Consider the following 17,040-nt stretch of genomic DNA (forward strand, 5'->3'; position numbering starts at 1 on the left):
GCGCTCAAAGGCCAATTTTCCAGCGATATAGGCGTACCGCAAAACTTGTAATTTAGGTGAATATGAATTACACAAATTAGTAATAATATTAATCATACACATTAGTAATAATAATTGTACTCACACAATAGTAATAATAATTTTACTCACACAATAGTAAAAATAATATTATTCACAAACAGCAATAATAGCACATTAGTGAAAATATTGATCACACAATAGTAATAATATTAATCACACACATTAGTAATACCATTATTAGTCATACACATTAGTAATAATAATATTAATCACTCACATTAGTGATAATAATAATCACACACATTAGCAGTAATACTATTAATCACCCACAGTGATAATAATATTACTAACACACATTAGTTATAATCATCTAAGTCACACACATTAGTAATAATATTATTCACACGCATTAGTGATAATATTATTAATCATACACATTAGTGATAATAATATCACTCACACACATTAGTAATAATAATAATAGCAATCACACACATTAGTAATAATAATATTATTCACGCACATTAGTAATAATAATACTAATCATACACTAGTAATAATAAAATTAATTACATACATTAGTAATAATATTAATCACACACATTAGCAATAATAATACTAATCACACTCATTAGTGATAATAATATTATTCCTACACATTAGTAATAATATTCAAACACATTAGTAATAAAAATATTAATCATACACTAGTAATAATAAAATTAATTACATACTTTAGTAATAATATTAATCACACACATTAGCAATAATAATACTAATCACACTCATTAGTGATAATATTAATCACATTAATAATAATAGTAATCACACACATTAGCAGCAACAATATTAATCACACACACTAGTGATAATAATATTACTAACAAACTAGTAATGATAATATTAATCATACATTGGTTATAATAATAATCACACAATGATAATAATATTGATCACACATATTAGTAGTAATATTATCACTCACACACATTAGTAATAATAATATTATTATTCACACACATCAGTAATAATAATATTAATCACACCTTAGTAGTAACAATATTAATCACACACTAGTAATAATAAAATGAATGACACATATTAGTAATAATATTAATCATACACATTAGTAATAATGAGATTACTCACACACATTAGTAATAATAGTATCACTCACTCAAATTAGTAGTAATAATATTAATCACACACATTAGTAATAATAGTATCACTCACTCACATTAGTAATAATATTACTCACACACATTAGTAATAATATTAATCACACACATTAGTAATAATATTACTCACACACATTAGTAATAATAATATTAATCACACACAATAGTAATAATAATATTACTCACACACTAGTAATAATATTAATCACACACATTAGTAATAATATTACTCACACACATTAGTAATAATAATATTAATCACACACAATAGTAATAATAATATTACTCACACACATTAGTAATAATATTACTCACACACATTAGTAATAATATTAATTTTAAGATTGGATATCAGAGCGCCAAACAACGTAGGCAGGGTCTATGGGCAGATAGTCAAATACCAAAGGTAACAATAGGTTGAAATAATATGATTTAATACATAAGATAAAAAAGTTGGTACATTTAAAATTATACAACAATTGGTCATGGATCCATGTTACACTTTAAAATATATATTGAAACAATAGGAACAATTTAAAAATGCTTGTAGAACAATAAATAACAAAAAAAAAAAAAAAAAAAATCTAACAAATAATGTCTATCGCTTAAAACTTAAATTCTAATATGTGAATGCTAGGAGCGCTTATGCACACTCTATTTATAAAAACAATGGGTTACAATGCACAGGTGGATAGATTCCAGGTTGCTTGAAACCAGTGGATGTGAAATGTAAGTGGCTCCAAATTGGGGTTTTGCCTATGTGTTTATCCAAAATTGTGTAACTCCTAACAGGTGGACAAAAAATGTTACAGGAATGTCTAGAACCTGAATTCAAAATATAAGACCTGAGGTTGTGCCTATGTGTTTATCCAAAAAGGGTGTAAATCCTAACAAGTGAAAAAATGTGAGAAAAATATTGCAGGGGTGTCTGAACCTTATTTTCAAAATAAACAATGAATTCAAAATAAAACGATATACAAGTGAATTTTTGACAAATCAACTAATGCAAACATAAAGCATAAATAGAACCAAAAAAAACAACAGCACAACTTTAACGTGTGTTCAAATGTGTTTCTGCTTGCAAACTGTGATGTGATGTGAACAAATATCTGTTATAAACACTGAATAGTGGCAAAACTTTGTGATTGGATTAAAATTGAACACAGGCTCTAAATTGATACCCTAAAATACAAATCTAAAGGGCTCAGAGTTGCTGAGCTAGATATAAGGGACTTGCTCAAAGAGCCTCGAGATGTTAATTAAAAGAGACCATATAACAACAGTGGGTTAAAAAACGGATGATATAACATAAAATGCTTAAAAGTCCAAATAAATATTCAAATTGGATAATAAGAATCTTGCTATAGTCTGTCTCAATATGGATCCCAACTGCTGATTATGTAGAAATCTTCTTGGGCAGTAGTTAACAAATAATTCCAACTTTTTTGTCTTAAACAGTATGTTAACCTGAAGGAAATCACATAATCATAATAGGTCAGTCAGAAACACGATTTTCATTCCAGTATGTAATTTTAACCTTAAGTTGTACATTAAACACACTACACTCTGCCTGAAATTGTTAAGCTTTTGTCATATATAAAATATATTATACCCTGTTTGAAATCTCATTTAGCAGCTATGCGCTTCATACATAGAAACTAGAATCCCTCTGTTAAATAATGATCATAGCGAATGATTATTTATGAGGGAAGCAAGGATGTAAGAAACACATAGGCAAAACCCCAATTTGGAGCCACTTACATTTCACATCCACTGGTTTCAAGCAACCTGGAATCTATCCACCTGTGCATTGTAACCCATTGTTTTTATAAATAGAGTGTGCATAAGCGCTCCTAGCATTCACATATTAGAATTTAAGTTTTAAGCGATAGACATTATTTGTTAGATTTTTTTTTGTTTTTTTTTTTTTGTTATTTATTGTTCTACAAGCATTTTTAAATTGTTCCTATTGTTTCAATATATATTTTAAAGTGTAACATGGATCCATGACCAATTGTTGTATAATTTTAAATGTACCAACTTTTTTATCTTATGTATTAAATCATATTATTTCAACCTATTGTTACCTTTGGTATTTGACTATCTGCCCATAGACCCTGCCTACGTTGTTTGGCGCTCTGATATCCAATCTTAAAATTGAATCCACCCTTGGCAACTAGGTGCCAATTTATTAGAGCTGGAGGTCTGTTGCGTTATAGTTGGCGCTTAGTTATCACCTTTCCACACAGTAATAATATTAATCACACACATTAGTAATAATATTACTCACACACATTAGTAATAATATGAATCACACACAATAGTAATAATATTACTCACACACATTAGTAATAATAATATTAATCACACACAATAGTAATAATAATATTACTCACACACATTAGTAATAATAATATTAATCACACACATTAGTAATAATAATATTAATCACACACATTAGTAATAATTTTACTCACACACATTAGTAATAATAATATAAATCACACACAATAGTAATAATAATATCAATCACACACAATAGTAATAATAAAATTAATCACACACATTAGTAATAATATGACTCACACACATTAGTAATAATAATATAAATCACACACATTAGTAATGATATTACTCACAAACATTAGTAATGATATTACTCACACACATTAGTAATAATAATATTAATCACACACAATAGTAATAATAATATTAATCACACACAATAGTAATAATATTACTCACACACATTAGTAATAATAATATTAATCACACACAGTAATAATAATATTACTCACACACATTAGTAATAATAATATTAATCACACACAATAGTAATATTAATCACACACATTAGTAATAATAATATTACTCACACACATTAGTAATACTAATATTAATCACACACACATTAGTAATAATAATATTAATCACACACATTAGTAATACTAATATTAATCACACACACATTAGTAATAATAATATTAATCACACACATTAGTAATACTAATATTAATCACACACATTAGTAATAATAATATTATTCACACACATTAGCAGTAATACTAATAATCACACACATTAGTAATAATAATAATATTAATCACACACATTAGTAATAATAATATTATTCACACACATTAGCATTAATACTAATAATCACACACATTAGTAATAATAATATTAATCATACACATTGGTAATAATAATAATATTAATCACACACATTAGTAATAATAATATTATTCACACACATTGGTAATAATAATTGTGACGTGAGTCACCAAGATCTGAGGGCCTGTTATGGAACATTCTTTGGGCTGGAGGTACATGGGCTTAAGGATACCCAGAGACTGCATGGAAATATGGAATTTAATATGCTGGACACCCCATGTACTTTCATAACTCTTTCTTATGTCCATGTCACCCTGTATCCATAAATACAGGATGGGTACAGGGTGTGAGTGCCCCTTGTGGGAGCAATTGTGACTCTATAAACCAAGTGGGCATAAAGGACTTAATAGTTAATAAGAGCTGTTTTTATAGTTTGTAACAAGATGTATTTTATTTACGTTGCAGATCTGATTGTGTCTCAGGAGTCTGTCTGGGTAAACTGATTGTGTTCCTGTGTGATTATGTTAACTAGACTGCCCAAAATCAGATTGTCTGAGTAAACTCCCCTCCCCAGTTAATTAATTTAATATGTTAATCTGTTTTACCTGTGAATAGACAATTGTTAGAGGTTTGATGTATTGTTCATATGTTTGCTTTACTGTTTAACCAATGCCCTCTGTAACCTGAAGCTTTGTGAATGCCAGGGTGTATAAATCTGTGTGCTGCTTTCAAATAAAGTGTTCATTTTTGTGTTCAGACCACTGATTATGGACGATGCAGAGGAAATATTCCACAGCAGAGTGCGAAGAAGGTTGTCAATCTACGGAGCCAGCCCATCCGAAGCAGCAGTCCAGGTAGCGAACACCGAGGTGGTGAAGCAGATCACCAGGTTTCGGAATATTCGGACAGCTGAAATGCTTGGATCAGATACCTCTAAATGGGAAGTTCCGATATGGGACTTCGAGTGGCAAGTCAAAGTCGCCCTTACTGTTTTAGGAGGGCCAGTTCCAGAGTAGATGTGCCTGGAATGGAGAGCCCTGATTCGGCTAAAGATGTGGGAAGATGCACTGGAGAATTGGTATGGCTGCAGAGGCAAAGTCCTGCCCTCCCCAGAACAGCGCTTCGGGGACCAGGTAAACTTGCGGCTCTGCTTACTGAGAGGACAACCCACAAGTGAGGGGATAGCCGAACTGAAGTGTCTGGTGCAAAGTGAGGTCGAGCTTGAGGATCGTACAGAGCGTTATATTGGTTTGCAGACAGGTGGCAGTCGAGGGTAGAAACGCACTATTCCCCAGAAGGTGATGACTTTGGTGGCCCCGGCTTATTATGGGAAGCATTTGAGGAGAAAGTTGACTTTGGCAGTCCCGAGGGATATCGATTCTGGGACATTCAAAGCAAGAGGCAGGAGCTGTAACAGCCATCGGAAGCACTTGCCTTAGAACCTGACCTGGCTTATCTATCAGAAATGGTACCTTGAGGTGGATTACCTAGAACTGCTGGAAAGTGGTCCTTTACTTACTTCAGAGGCAGCGGATCTAGTGGACTTCATATCCACGGATGTTGGTCCGGGAGGTGTGGATGAGACAGTGGTCTCCACACGTGGAGTGCAGGGATACGGGGAAGTCAACCCAGATCCTCAACCCCCTGGCATGGGGACCCCAGTCACCCTGTTATCTCCCCAGCTGGACCCAGAGATTGTGGATCTAATTGACTTTTCCTCTGAGGTGTCAGATGCGGATTACCAAGCAGAAGAGAAGGCAACAGGGCAGAGTGTTATTGGCCTTTGCCCACCCCTAACCGGCACCCCATAAAACAGGAATGACAGCCTCATGCTGGCAGAGGGACCGGAGGAGCATGCAGCAATCCCAGGGGAGGAGCTGGAATTGGGACAGAGAGATGTTGGCCTCTCTCTGCAAGCAATGGCAGATTCCTATCCAGTACAAGTGGATGGGACTACAGTCTCCACCTGTATTCTCCAGGGTTGCTGGGCAGTTGGCCCAGATCCGCAACAGCATGTTGGAGTGAGCCCAGCCACCCTGTCTTTTCTTCAGCGACTGAAAGGACTCCAGGGAGAAGGGACAGTCGGCACTTTTTCCCAGCAGCGGGTATGTTCTATGAGAGAGACAGAGGTCGGCCGGGTGAGTGATGCTCTGTTTGGGACAATTTGTTTGGTGTACTGTGTGGATACGGGCTTTGGGGGAATGGATCTATGGACTAACTTCAAAGTCAACCCGTCTGGGGTCTTCTCCTGTGTTAGTCTCCTTCCGAAGGGGGGAGATATGTGACGTGAGTCACCAAGATCTGAGGGCCTGTTATGGAACATTCTTTGGGCAGGAGGTACATGGGCTTAAGGATACCCAAATACTTCATGGAAATGTGGAATTTTATATGCTGGACACCCCATGTACTTTCATAACTCTGTCTTATGTCCATGTCACCCTGTATCCATAAATACAAGATGGGTACAGGGTGTGAGTGCCCCTTGTGGGAGCAATTGTGACTCTATAAACCAAGTGGGCATAAAGGACTTAATAGTTAATAAGAGCAGTTCTTATATTCTGTAATAAGATGTATTTTATTTACGTTTCTAATCTGATTGTGTCTCAGGAGTCTGTCTGGGTAAACTGATTGTGTTCCTGTGTGATTATTTTAACTAGACTGCCCAAAATCAGATTGTCTGAGTAAACTTTCCTCCCCAGTTAATTAACTTGATATGTTAATCTGTTTTACCTGTGAATAGACAATTGTTAGAGGTTTGCTGTATTGTTCATATGTTTGCTTTACTGTTTAACCAATGCCCTCTGTAACCTGAAGCTCTGTGACTCTGGAATGCCAGGCTGTATAAATATGTGTGCTGCTTTCAAATAAAGTGCTCATTTTGTGTTCAGACCACTGACTGTTGTTTCAGTTCTGATCCCCTCTATAACTTTAGACTGCGGTCAAAGGGAGATACCAGGAGCTATTGCTCTGGATAAAGGGATGTCCAGGACAAGGGAAGTGTTCTGACGGAGGTACTCATTCGGGGTACCAGGCGGTCCGTCACAATAATGTTAATCACACACATTAGTAATAATAATATTATTAATCACACACATTAGTAATAATAATAAAATTACTCACACACATTAGTAATAATAATAATATTACTCACACACAATAGTAATAATATTACTCACACACAATAGTAATAATATTACTCACACACATTAGTAATAATATTACTCACACACATTAGTAATAATATTACTCACACACATTAGTAATAATATTACTCACACACATTAGTTATAATAAAAAAAAAATCAACACCAAACACATTAATATTAAAGGGAAACAAAGTAAAAGTAAGTTTCATGATTTACATAGAGCATGCAAACATTAGTAATAATAATATTACTTGCATACACTAGAAATAGCAATATTACTACTATACATTAGTAGTAATGATTATGCTATGTAAAGCAATGACTGGTCCAATTACAAAGGAGATTAGTTCTTGGAGGAAATTGCTGGGGATTTTGCAGCCACATGCAAGATTGACAATTGTCTGATACTGCTGTGCTACCAGCAGAGGGCAGTGTGATCTAACCTAGAGCACATACATGTCTGTCGTAGATACACAACACGTACATATCTTGACCTACACATGAGTGCAGAAACTGCATCACAAAAATCACCTGGCCAAGTCATCTGTATGCACCACATTTGCCTGAACTTTCACCTGCCCCATGTACTCTCATCTGCCCCATCAACACTCACCTGACTCAACAGCACTGACATGCCTCAAAAGCCTTCACATGCCTTAGCAGCACTCACCTGCCTCAATAGCACTCACATGCCACAACAGAACTCAACTGACTTATCAACACTCACCTGTCCCATCAACACTCACCTGTCCAATCAACACTCACCTGTCCAATCAACACTCACCTGTCCCATCAACACTCACCTGTCCCATCAACACTCACCAGCCTAATCAACACTTACCTTAACCATCAACACTTACCTGAACCCATCAACACTTAACTGGCTCATCAACACTCAACTGTCCAATCAACACTCACCTGTCCAATCAACACTCACCTAAACCATCGTCACTCACCTGCTTTAGGTAAACTTTATTCCCTGACACCTCCTCTATGTGTTTTTTCTTGTACTCCTCAATCAGGTCTGTGAGAGAATCAAACTTTGCATCTCCAAGAGTGTATTTACCATCCTAAAGAGAAAATGAGAGGTGTGAGTGAAAGTGACAGTGACATGACTTATAAGCTACTTACAGGTAACTAAATGATATAACCATCTGGTATGTGTGAGTGTAAGTGACAGTGACAGGACTCTAAGGCTACTTACAGTTTACTAAATGATTAACCATCTGGTAGGTGTGAGTGTAAAGATAAGTGACATGACTCATAGGCTACATACAGGTTACTAAATTATATAACCATCTGGTAGGTGTGAGTGTAACGGGCAGTGACATGATTTTCAGGCTACTTACAGGTCACTAAATGATATAACCATCTGGTAGGTGTGAGTGTAAGGGGCAGTGACATGATTTTCAGGCTGCTTACAGGTCACTAAATGATATAACCATCTGGTAGGTGTGAGTGTAAGGGGCAGTGACATGGTTCTCAGTCTACTTACAGGTTACTAAATGATATATCCATCTGGTAGTTGTGAGTGTAAGGGGCAGTGACATGACTCTCAGGCTACTTACAGCTTACTAAATTATATAACTATCTGGTAGGTGTGAGTGTAAGGAGCAGTGACATGACTCTCAGGCTACTTACAGGTTACTAAATGATATAACCACCTGGTAGGTGTGAGTGTAAGGGGCAGTGACATGACTCTCAGGCTACTTACAGGTTACTAAATGATATAACCATCTGGTAGGTGTGAGTGTAAGTGAGAGTGACATGACTCTCAGGCTACTTACAGGTTTCTAATGCTATAACCACCTGGTAGGTGTGAGTGTAAGGGGCAGTGACATGACTCTCAGGTGACTTACAGGTTACTAAATAATTAACCATCTGGTAGGTGTGAGTGTAAGTGACAGTGACATGACTCTCAGGCTACATACAGGTTACTAAATGATATAACCATCTGGTAGGTGTGAGTGCAGGGGCAGTGACATGGCTCTAAGGCTACTTACAGGTTACTAAATGATATAACCATCTGGTAGGTGTGAGTCTAAGTAACAGTGACATGACTCTAATGCTACTTACAGGTTACTAAATGATATAACCATCTAGTAGGTGTGAGTGTAAGGGACAGTGCCATGACTCTCAGGCTAGCTACATGTTACTAAATTATATAACCATCTGGTAGGTGTGAGTGTAAGGGACAGTGACACGACTCTCAGGCTACTTACAGGTCACTAAATGATATAACCATCTGGTAGGTGTGAGTGTAAGGGGCAGTGACATGATTTTCAGGCTACTTACAGGTCACTAAATGATATAACCATCTGGTAGGTGTGAGTGTAAGGGGCAGTGACATGGCTCTCAGTCTACTTACAGGTTACTAAATGATATATCCATATGGTAGTTGTGAGTGTAAGGGGCAGTGACATGACTCTAAGGCTACTTACAGCTTACTAAATTATATAACTATCTGGTAGGTGTGAGTGTAAGGGGCAGTGACATGACTCTCAGGCTATTTACAGGTTACTAAATGATATAACCATCTGGTAGGTGTGAGTGTAAGGGACAGTGACATGACTCTCAGGCTACTTACAGGTTACTAAATGATTAACCATCTGGTAGGTGTGAATGTAAGGGGCAGTGACATGACTCTCAGGCTACTTACAGGTTACTAAATGATATAACCACATGGTAGGTGTGAGTGTAAGGGGCAGTGACATGACTCTCAGGCTACTTACAGGTTACTAAATGATATAACCATCTGTTAGGTGTGAGTGTAAGTGACAGTGACATGACTCTCAGGCTACTTACAGGTTACTAATGCTATAACCACCTGGTAGGTGTGAGTGTAAGGGGCAGTGACATGACTCTCAGGTGACTTACAGGTTACTAAAGAATTAACCATCTGGTAGGTGTGAGTGTAAGTGACAGTGACATGACTCTCAGGCTACATACAGGTTACTAAATGATATAACCATCTGGTAGGAGTGAGTGCAGGGGGAGTGACATGACTAAGGCTACTTACAGGTTACTAAATGATATAACCATCTGGTAGGTGTGAGTGTAAGTGACAGTGACATGACTCTAATGCTACTTACAGGTTACTAAATGATATAACAATCTAGTAGGTGTGAGTGTAAGGGACAGTGACATGACTCTCAGGCTAGCTACAGGTTACTAAATTATATAACCATCTGGTAGGTATAAGCATAAGGGACAGTGACACGACTCTCAGGCTACTTACAGGTTTCTAAATGATATAACCATCTGGTAGGTGTGAGTGTAAGTGACAGTGACATGACTCTCAGGCTACTTACAGGTTACTAAATTATATAACCATCTGGTAGGTGTAAGGGACAGTGACATGACTCTCAGGCTACTTACATGTTGCTAAATGATATAACCATCTGGTAGTTGTGAGTGTAAGGGGCAGTGACATGACTCTCAGGCTACTTACAAGTTACTAAATGATATAACCATCTGGTAGGTGTGACTGTAAAGATAAGTGACATGACTCATAGGCTACATACAGGTTACTAAATGATATAACCATCTGGTAGGTGTGAGTGTAAGGGGCAGTGACATGATTTTCAGGCTACTTACAGGTCACTAAATGATATAACCATCTGGTAGGTGTGAGTGTTAGGGGCAGTGACATGGCTCTCAGTCTACTTACAGGTTACTAAATGATATATCGATCTGGTAGTTGTGAGTGTAAGGGGCAGTGACATGACTCTCAGGCTACTTACAGCTTACTAAATTATATAACTATCTGGTAGGTGTGAGTGTAAGGAGCAGTGACATGACTCTCAGGCTACTTACAGGTTACTAAATGATATAACCATCTGGTAGTTGTGAGTGTGAGTGACAGTGACATGACTCTCAGGCTACTTACAGGTTACTAATGCTATAACCACCTGGTAGGTGTGAGTGTAAGGGGCAGTGACATGACTCTCAGGTGACTTACAGGTTACTAAAGAATTAAGCATCTGGTAGGTGTGAGTGTAAGTGACAGTGACATGACTCTCAGGCTACATACAGGTTACTAAATGATATAACCATCTGGTAGGTGTGAGTGCAGGGCAGTGACATGGCTCTAAGGCTACTTACAGGTTACTAAATGATATAACCATCTGGTAGGTGTGAGTGTGACAGTGACATGACTCTAATGCTACTTACAGGTTACTAAATGATATAACCATCTAGTAGGTGTAAGCGTAAGGGACAGTGACACGACTCTCAGGCTACTTACAGGTTACTAAATGATATAACCATCTGGTAGGTGTGAGTGTAAGTGACAGTGACATGACTCTCAGGCTACTTACAGGTTACTAAATTATATAACCATCTGGTAGGTGTAAGGGGCAGTGACATGACTCTCAGGCTACTTACATGTTACTAAATGATATAACCATCTGGTAGTTGTGAGTGTAAGGGGCAGTGACATGACTCTCAGGCTACTTACAGGTTACTAAATGATATAACCATCTGGTAGGTGTGAATGTAAAGATAAGTGACATGACTCATAGGCTACATACAGGTTACTAAATGATATAACCATCTGGTAGGTGTGAGTGTAAGGGGCAGTGACATGATTTTCAGGCTACTTACAGGTCACTAAATTATATAACCATCTGGTAGGTGTGAGTGTAAGGGGCAGTGACATGATTTTCAGGCTACTTACAGGTCACTAAATGATATAACCATCTGGTAGGTGTGAATGTAAGGGGCAGTGACATGGCTCTCAGTCTACTTACATGTTACTAAATTATATATCCATCTGGTAGTTGTGAGTGTAAGGGGCAGTGAAATGACTCTAAGGCTACTTACAGCTTACTAAATTATATAACTATCTGGTAGGTGTGAGTGTAAGGGGCAGTGACATGACTCTCAGGCTACTTACAGGTTACTAAATGATATAACCATCTGGTAGGTGTGAGTGTAAGGGACAGTGACATGACTCTCAGGCTACTTACAGGTTACTAAATGATTAACCATCTGGTAGGTGTGAGTGTAAGGGGCAGTGACATGACTCTCAGGCTACTTACAGGTTACTAAATGATATAACCACCTGGTAGGTGTGAGTGTAAGGGGCAGTGACATGACTCTCCGGCTACTTACAGGTTACTAAATGAAATAACCATCTGGTAGGTGTGAGTGTAAGTGACAGTGACATGACTCTCAGGCTACTTACAGGTTACTAATGCTATAACCACCTGGTAGGTGTGAGTGTAAGGGGCAGTGACATGACTCTCAGGTGACTTACAGGTTACTAAAGAATTAACCATCTGGTAGGTGTGAGTGTAAGTGACAGTGACATGACTCTCAGGCTACATACAGGTTACTAAATGATATAACCATCTGGTAGGTGTGAGTGCAGGGGCAGTGACATGGCTCTAAGGCTACTTACAGGTTACTAAATGATATAACCATCTGGTAGGTGTGAGTGTAAGGGACAGTGACATGACTCTCAGGCTAGCTACAGGTTACTAAATGATATAACCATCTGGTAGTTGTGAGTGTAGGGGGCAGTGACATGACTCTCAGGCTACTTACAGGTTACTAAATGATATAACCATCTAGTAGGTGTGAGTGTAAGGGACAGTGACATGACTCTCAGGCTAGCTACAGGTTACAAAATGATATAACCATCTGGTAGTTGTGAGTGTAAGGGGCAGTGACATGACTCTCAAGCTACTTACAGGTTACTAAATTATATAACCATCTGGTAGGTGTGAGTGTAAGGTGCAGTGAAATGACTCTCAGGATACTTACAGGTTACTAAATGATTAACCATCTGGTAGGTGTGAGTGTAAGGGGCAGTGACATGACTCTCAGGCTACTTACAGGTTACTAAATGATATAACCATCTAGTAAGTGTGAGTGTAAGTGACAGTGACATGACTCTAATGCTACTTACAGGTTACTAAATGATTTAACCATATGGTAGGTGTGAGTGTAAAGGGCTGTGACATGACTCTCAGGCTACTAAATGATTAACCATCTGGTAGGTGTGAGTGTAAGGGTCAGTGACATGACTCTCAGGCTACTTAAAGGTTACTAAATGATTAACCATCTGGTAGGTGTGAGTGTAAGGGGCAGTGACATGACTCTCAAGCTACTTACAGGTTACTAAATGATTAACCAACTGGTAGGTGTGAGAGTGTAAGGGGCAGTGACATGACTCTCAGGCTACTTACAGCTTACTAAATGATTAACCATCTGGTAGGTGTTAGTGTAAGGGGCAGTGACATGACTCTCAGGCTACTAAATGATTAACCATCTGGTAGGTGTTAGTGTAAGTGACAGTGACATGACTCTCAGGCTACTTACAGCTTACTAAATGATTAACCATCTGGTAGGTGTTAGTGTAAGGGACAGTGACATGACTCTCAGGCTACTAAATGATTAACCATCTGGTAAGTGTGAGTGTAAGGGGCAGTGACATGACTCATAGGCTACTTACAGCTTACTAAATGATATAACCATCTGGTAGATGTGAGTGTAAAGGGGCAGTGACATGACTCTCAGGCTACTTACAGGTTACTAAATTATATAACCATCTGGTAGGTGTGAGTGTAAGTGACAGTGACATGACTCTCAGGCTACTTACAGGTTACTAATGCTACAACCACCTGGTAGGTGTAAGTGTAAGGGGCAGTGACCTGACTCTCAGGCTACTTACAGGTTACTAAATGATATAACCATCTGGTAGGTGTGAGAGTAAGTGAGAGTGACATGACTCTCAGCTACTTACAGGTTACTAAATGATATAACCATCTGGTAGGTGTGACTGTAAGGGGCAGTGACATGACTCTCAGGTGACTTACAGGTTACTAAAGAATTAACCATCTGGTAGGTGTGAGTGTAAGTGACAGTGACATGACTCTCAGGCTACTTACAGGTTACTAAATTATATAACCATCTGGTAGGTCTAAGGGGCAGTGACATGACTCTCAGGCTACTTACAGGTTACTAAATGATATAACCATCTGGTAGTTGTAAATGTAAGGGGCAGTGACATGACTCTCAGGCTACTTAAAGGTTACTAAATGATATAACCATCTGGTAGTTGTGAGTGTAAGGGGCAGTGACATGACTCTCAGGCTACTAAATGGTATAACCATCTGGTAGGTGTGAGTGCAGGGGCAGTGACATGGCTCTAAGGCTACTTACAGGTTACTAAATGATATAACCATCTGGTAGGTGTGAGTGTAAGGGACAGTGACATGACTCTCAGGCTACATACAGGTTACTAAATGATATAACCATCTGGTAGGTGTGAGTGCAGGGGCAGTGACATGGCTCTAAGGCTACTTACAGGTTACTAAATGATATAACCATCTGGTAGGTGTGAGTGTAAGGGACAGTGACATGACTCTCAAGCTACTTACAGGTTACTAAATGATATAACCATCTGGTAGGTGTGAGTGTAAGGGACAGTGACATGACTCTCAAGCTACTTACAGGTTACTAAATGATATAACCATCTGGTAGGTGTGAGTGTAAATGAAAGTGACATGACTCTCAGGCTACTTACAGGTTACTAAATTATATAACCATCTGGTAGGTGTAAGCGTAAGGGACAGTGGCATGACTCTCGGGCGACTTACAGGTTTCTAAATGATATAACCATCTGGTAGGTGTGAGTGTAAGTGACAGTGACATGACTCTCAGGCTACTTACAGGTTACTAAATTATATAACCATCTGGTAGGTGTAAGGGGCAGTGACATGACTCTCAGGCTACTTACAGGTTACTAAATGATATAACCATCTGGTAGTTGTAAATGTAAGGGGCAGTGACATGACTCTCAGGCTACTTAAAGGTTACTAAATGATATAACCATCTGGTAGTTGTGAGTGTAAGGGGCAGTGACATGACTCTCAGGCTACTAAATGGTATAACCATCTGGTAGGTGTGAGTGTAAGGGACAGTGACATGACTCTCAGGCTACTTACAGGTTACTAAATGATATAACCATCTGGTAGTTGTGAGTGTAAGGGGCAGTGACATGACTTTCAGGCTACTAAATGATATAACCATCTGGTAGGTGTGAGTGTAAGGGGCAGTGACATGACTCTCAGGCTACTTACAGGTTACTAAATGATATAACCATCTGGTAGGTGTGAGTGTAATGGGCAGTGACATGACTCTCAGGCTACTTACAGGTTACTAAATGATATAACCATCTGGTAGGTGTGAGTGTAAGGGGCAGTGAATGACTCTCAGGCTACTTACAGGTTACTAAATGATATATCCATCTGGTAGTTGTGAGTGTAAGGGGCAGTGACATGACTCTCAGGCTACTTAGAGGTTACTAAATTATATAACCATCTGATAGGTGTGAGTGTAAGGGGCAATGACATGACTCTCAGGCTACTTACAGGTTACTAAATGATATAACCATCTGGTAGGTGTGCGTGTAAGGGGCAGTGACACGGCTCTAAGACTACTTACAGGTTACTAAATGATATAACCATCTGGTAGGTGTGAGTGTAAGGGGCAGTGACATGACTCTCAGGCTACTTACAGGTTACTAAATGATATAACCATCTGGTAGGTGTGCGTGTAAGGGGCAGTGACATGGCTCTCAAGCTACTTACAGGTTACTAAATTACATAACCATCTGGTAGGTGTGAGTGTAAGGTGCAGTGAAATGACTCTCAGGCTACTTACAGGTTACTAAATGATTAACCATCTGGTAGGTGTGAGTGTAAGTGACAGTGACATGACTCTAATGCTACTTACAGGTTACTAAATGATATAACCATCTGGTAGGTGTGAGTGTAAAGGGCAGTGACATGACTCTCAGGCTACTAAATGATTAACCATCTGGTAGGTGTGAGTGTAAGGGGCAGTGACATGACTCTCAGGCTACTTACAGGTTACTAAATGATTAACCATCTGGTAGGTGTGAGTGTAAGGGGCAGTGACATGACTCTCAGGCTAGTTACAGGTTACTAAATGATTAACCATCTGGTAGGTGTGAGAGTGTAAGGGGCAGTGACACGACTCTCAGGCTACTTACAGCTTACTAAATGATTAACCATCTTGTAGGTGTTAGTGTAAGGGGCAGTGACATGACTCTCAGGCTACTAAATGATTAACCATCTGGTAGGTGTTAGTGTAAGTGACAGTGACATGACTCTCAGGTTACTTACAGCTTACTAAATGATTAACCATCTGGTAGGTGTTAGTGTAAGGGACAGTGACATGACTCTCAGGGTACTAAATGATTAACTATCTGGTAGGTGTGAGTGTAAGGGGCAGTGACATGACTCATAGGCTACTTACAGGTTACTAAATGATATAACCATCTGGTAGGTGTGAGTGTAAGGGGCAGTGACATGACTCTCAGGCTACTTACAGGTTACTAAATTATATAACCATCTGGTAGGTGTGAGTGTAAGTGACAGTGACATGACTCTCAGGCTACTTACAGGTTACTAATGCTACAACCACCTGGTAGGTGTAAGTGTAAGGGGCAGTGACATGACTCTCAGGCTACTTACAGGTTACTAAATAATACAACCATCTGGTAGGTGTGAGTGTAAGGGGCAGTGATATGACTCTCAGGCTACATA

General features: G+C 38.4%; 1 protein-coding gene across 5 annotated transcripts in view; it reads right to left on the reverse strand.

Annotated features, from left to right (window-relative positions):
• Nucleotides 1-17,040, reverse strand: part of LOC128640335 (tyrosine-protein phosphatase non-receptor type 6) — a 601,976-nt gene that overhangs the window by 103,451 nt on the left and 481,485 nt on the right. For all 5 annotated transcript variants that reach the window (XM_053692826.1, XM_053692828.1, XM_053692827.1 and 2 more), the window contains one exon: nt 8,416-8,529. In XM_053692826.1, coding sequence (XP_053548801.1) covers nt 8,416-8,529 — 114 coding nt within the window. The remainder of the gene's footprint in view (nt 1-8,415; nt 8,530-17,040) is intronic.

Source organism: Bombina bombina, chromosome 9, assembly GCF_027579735.1.
Source record: "Bombina bombina isolate aBomBom1 chromosome 9, aBomBom1.pri, whole genome shotgun sequence".
Classification (NCBI taxonomy): domain Eukaryota; kingdom Metazoa; phylum Chordata; class Amphibia; order Anura; family Bombinatoridae; genus Bombina; species Bombina bombina.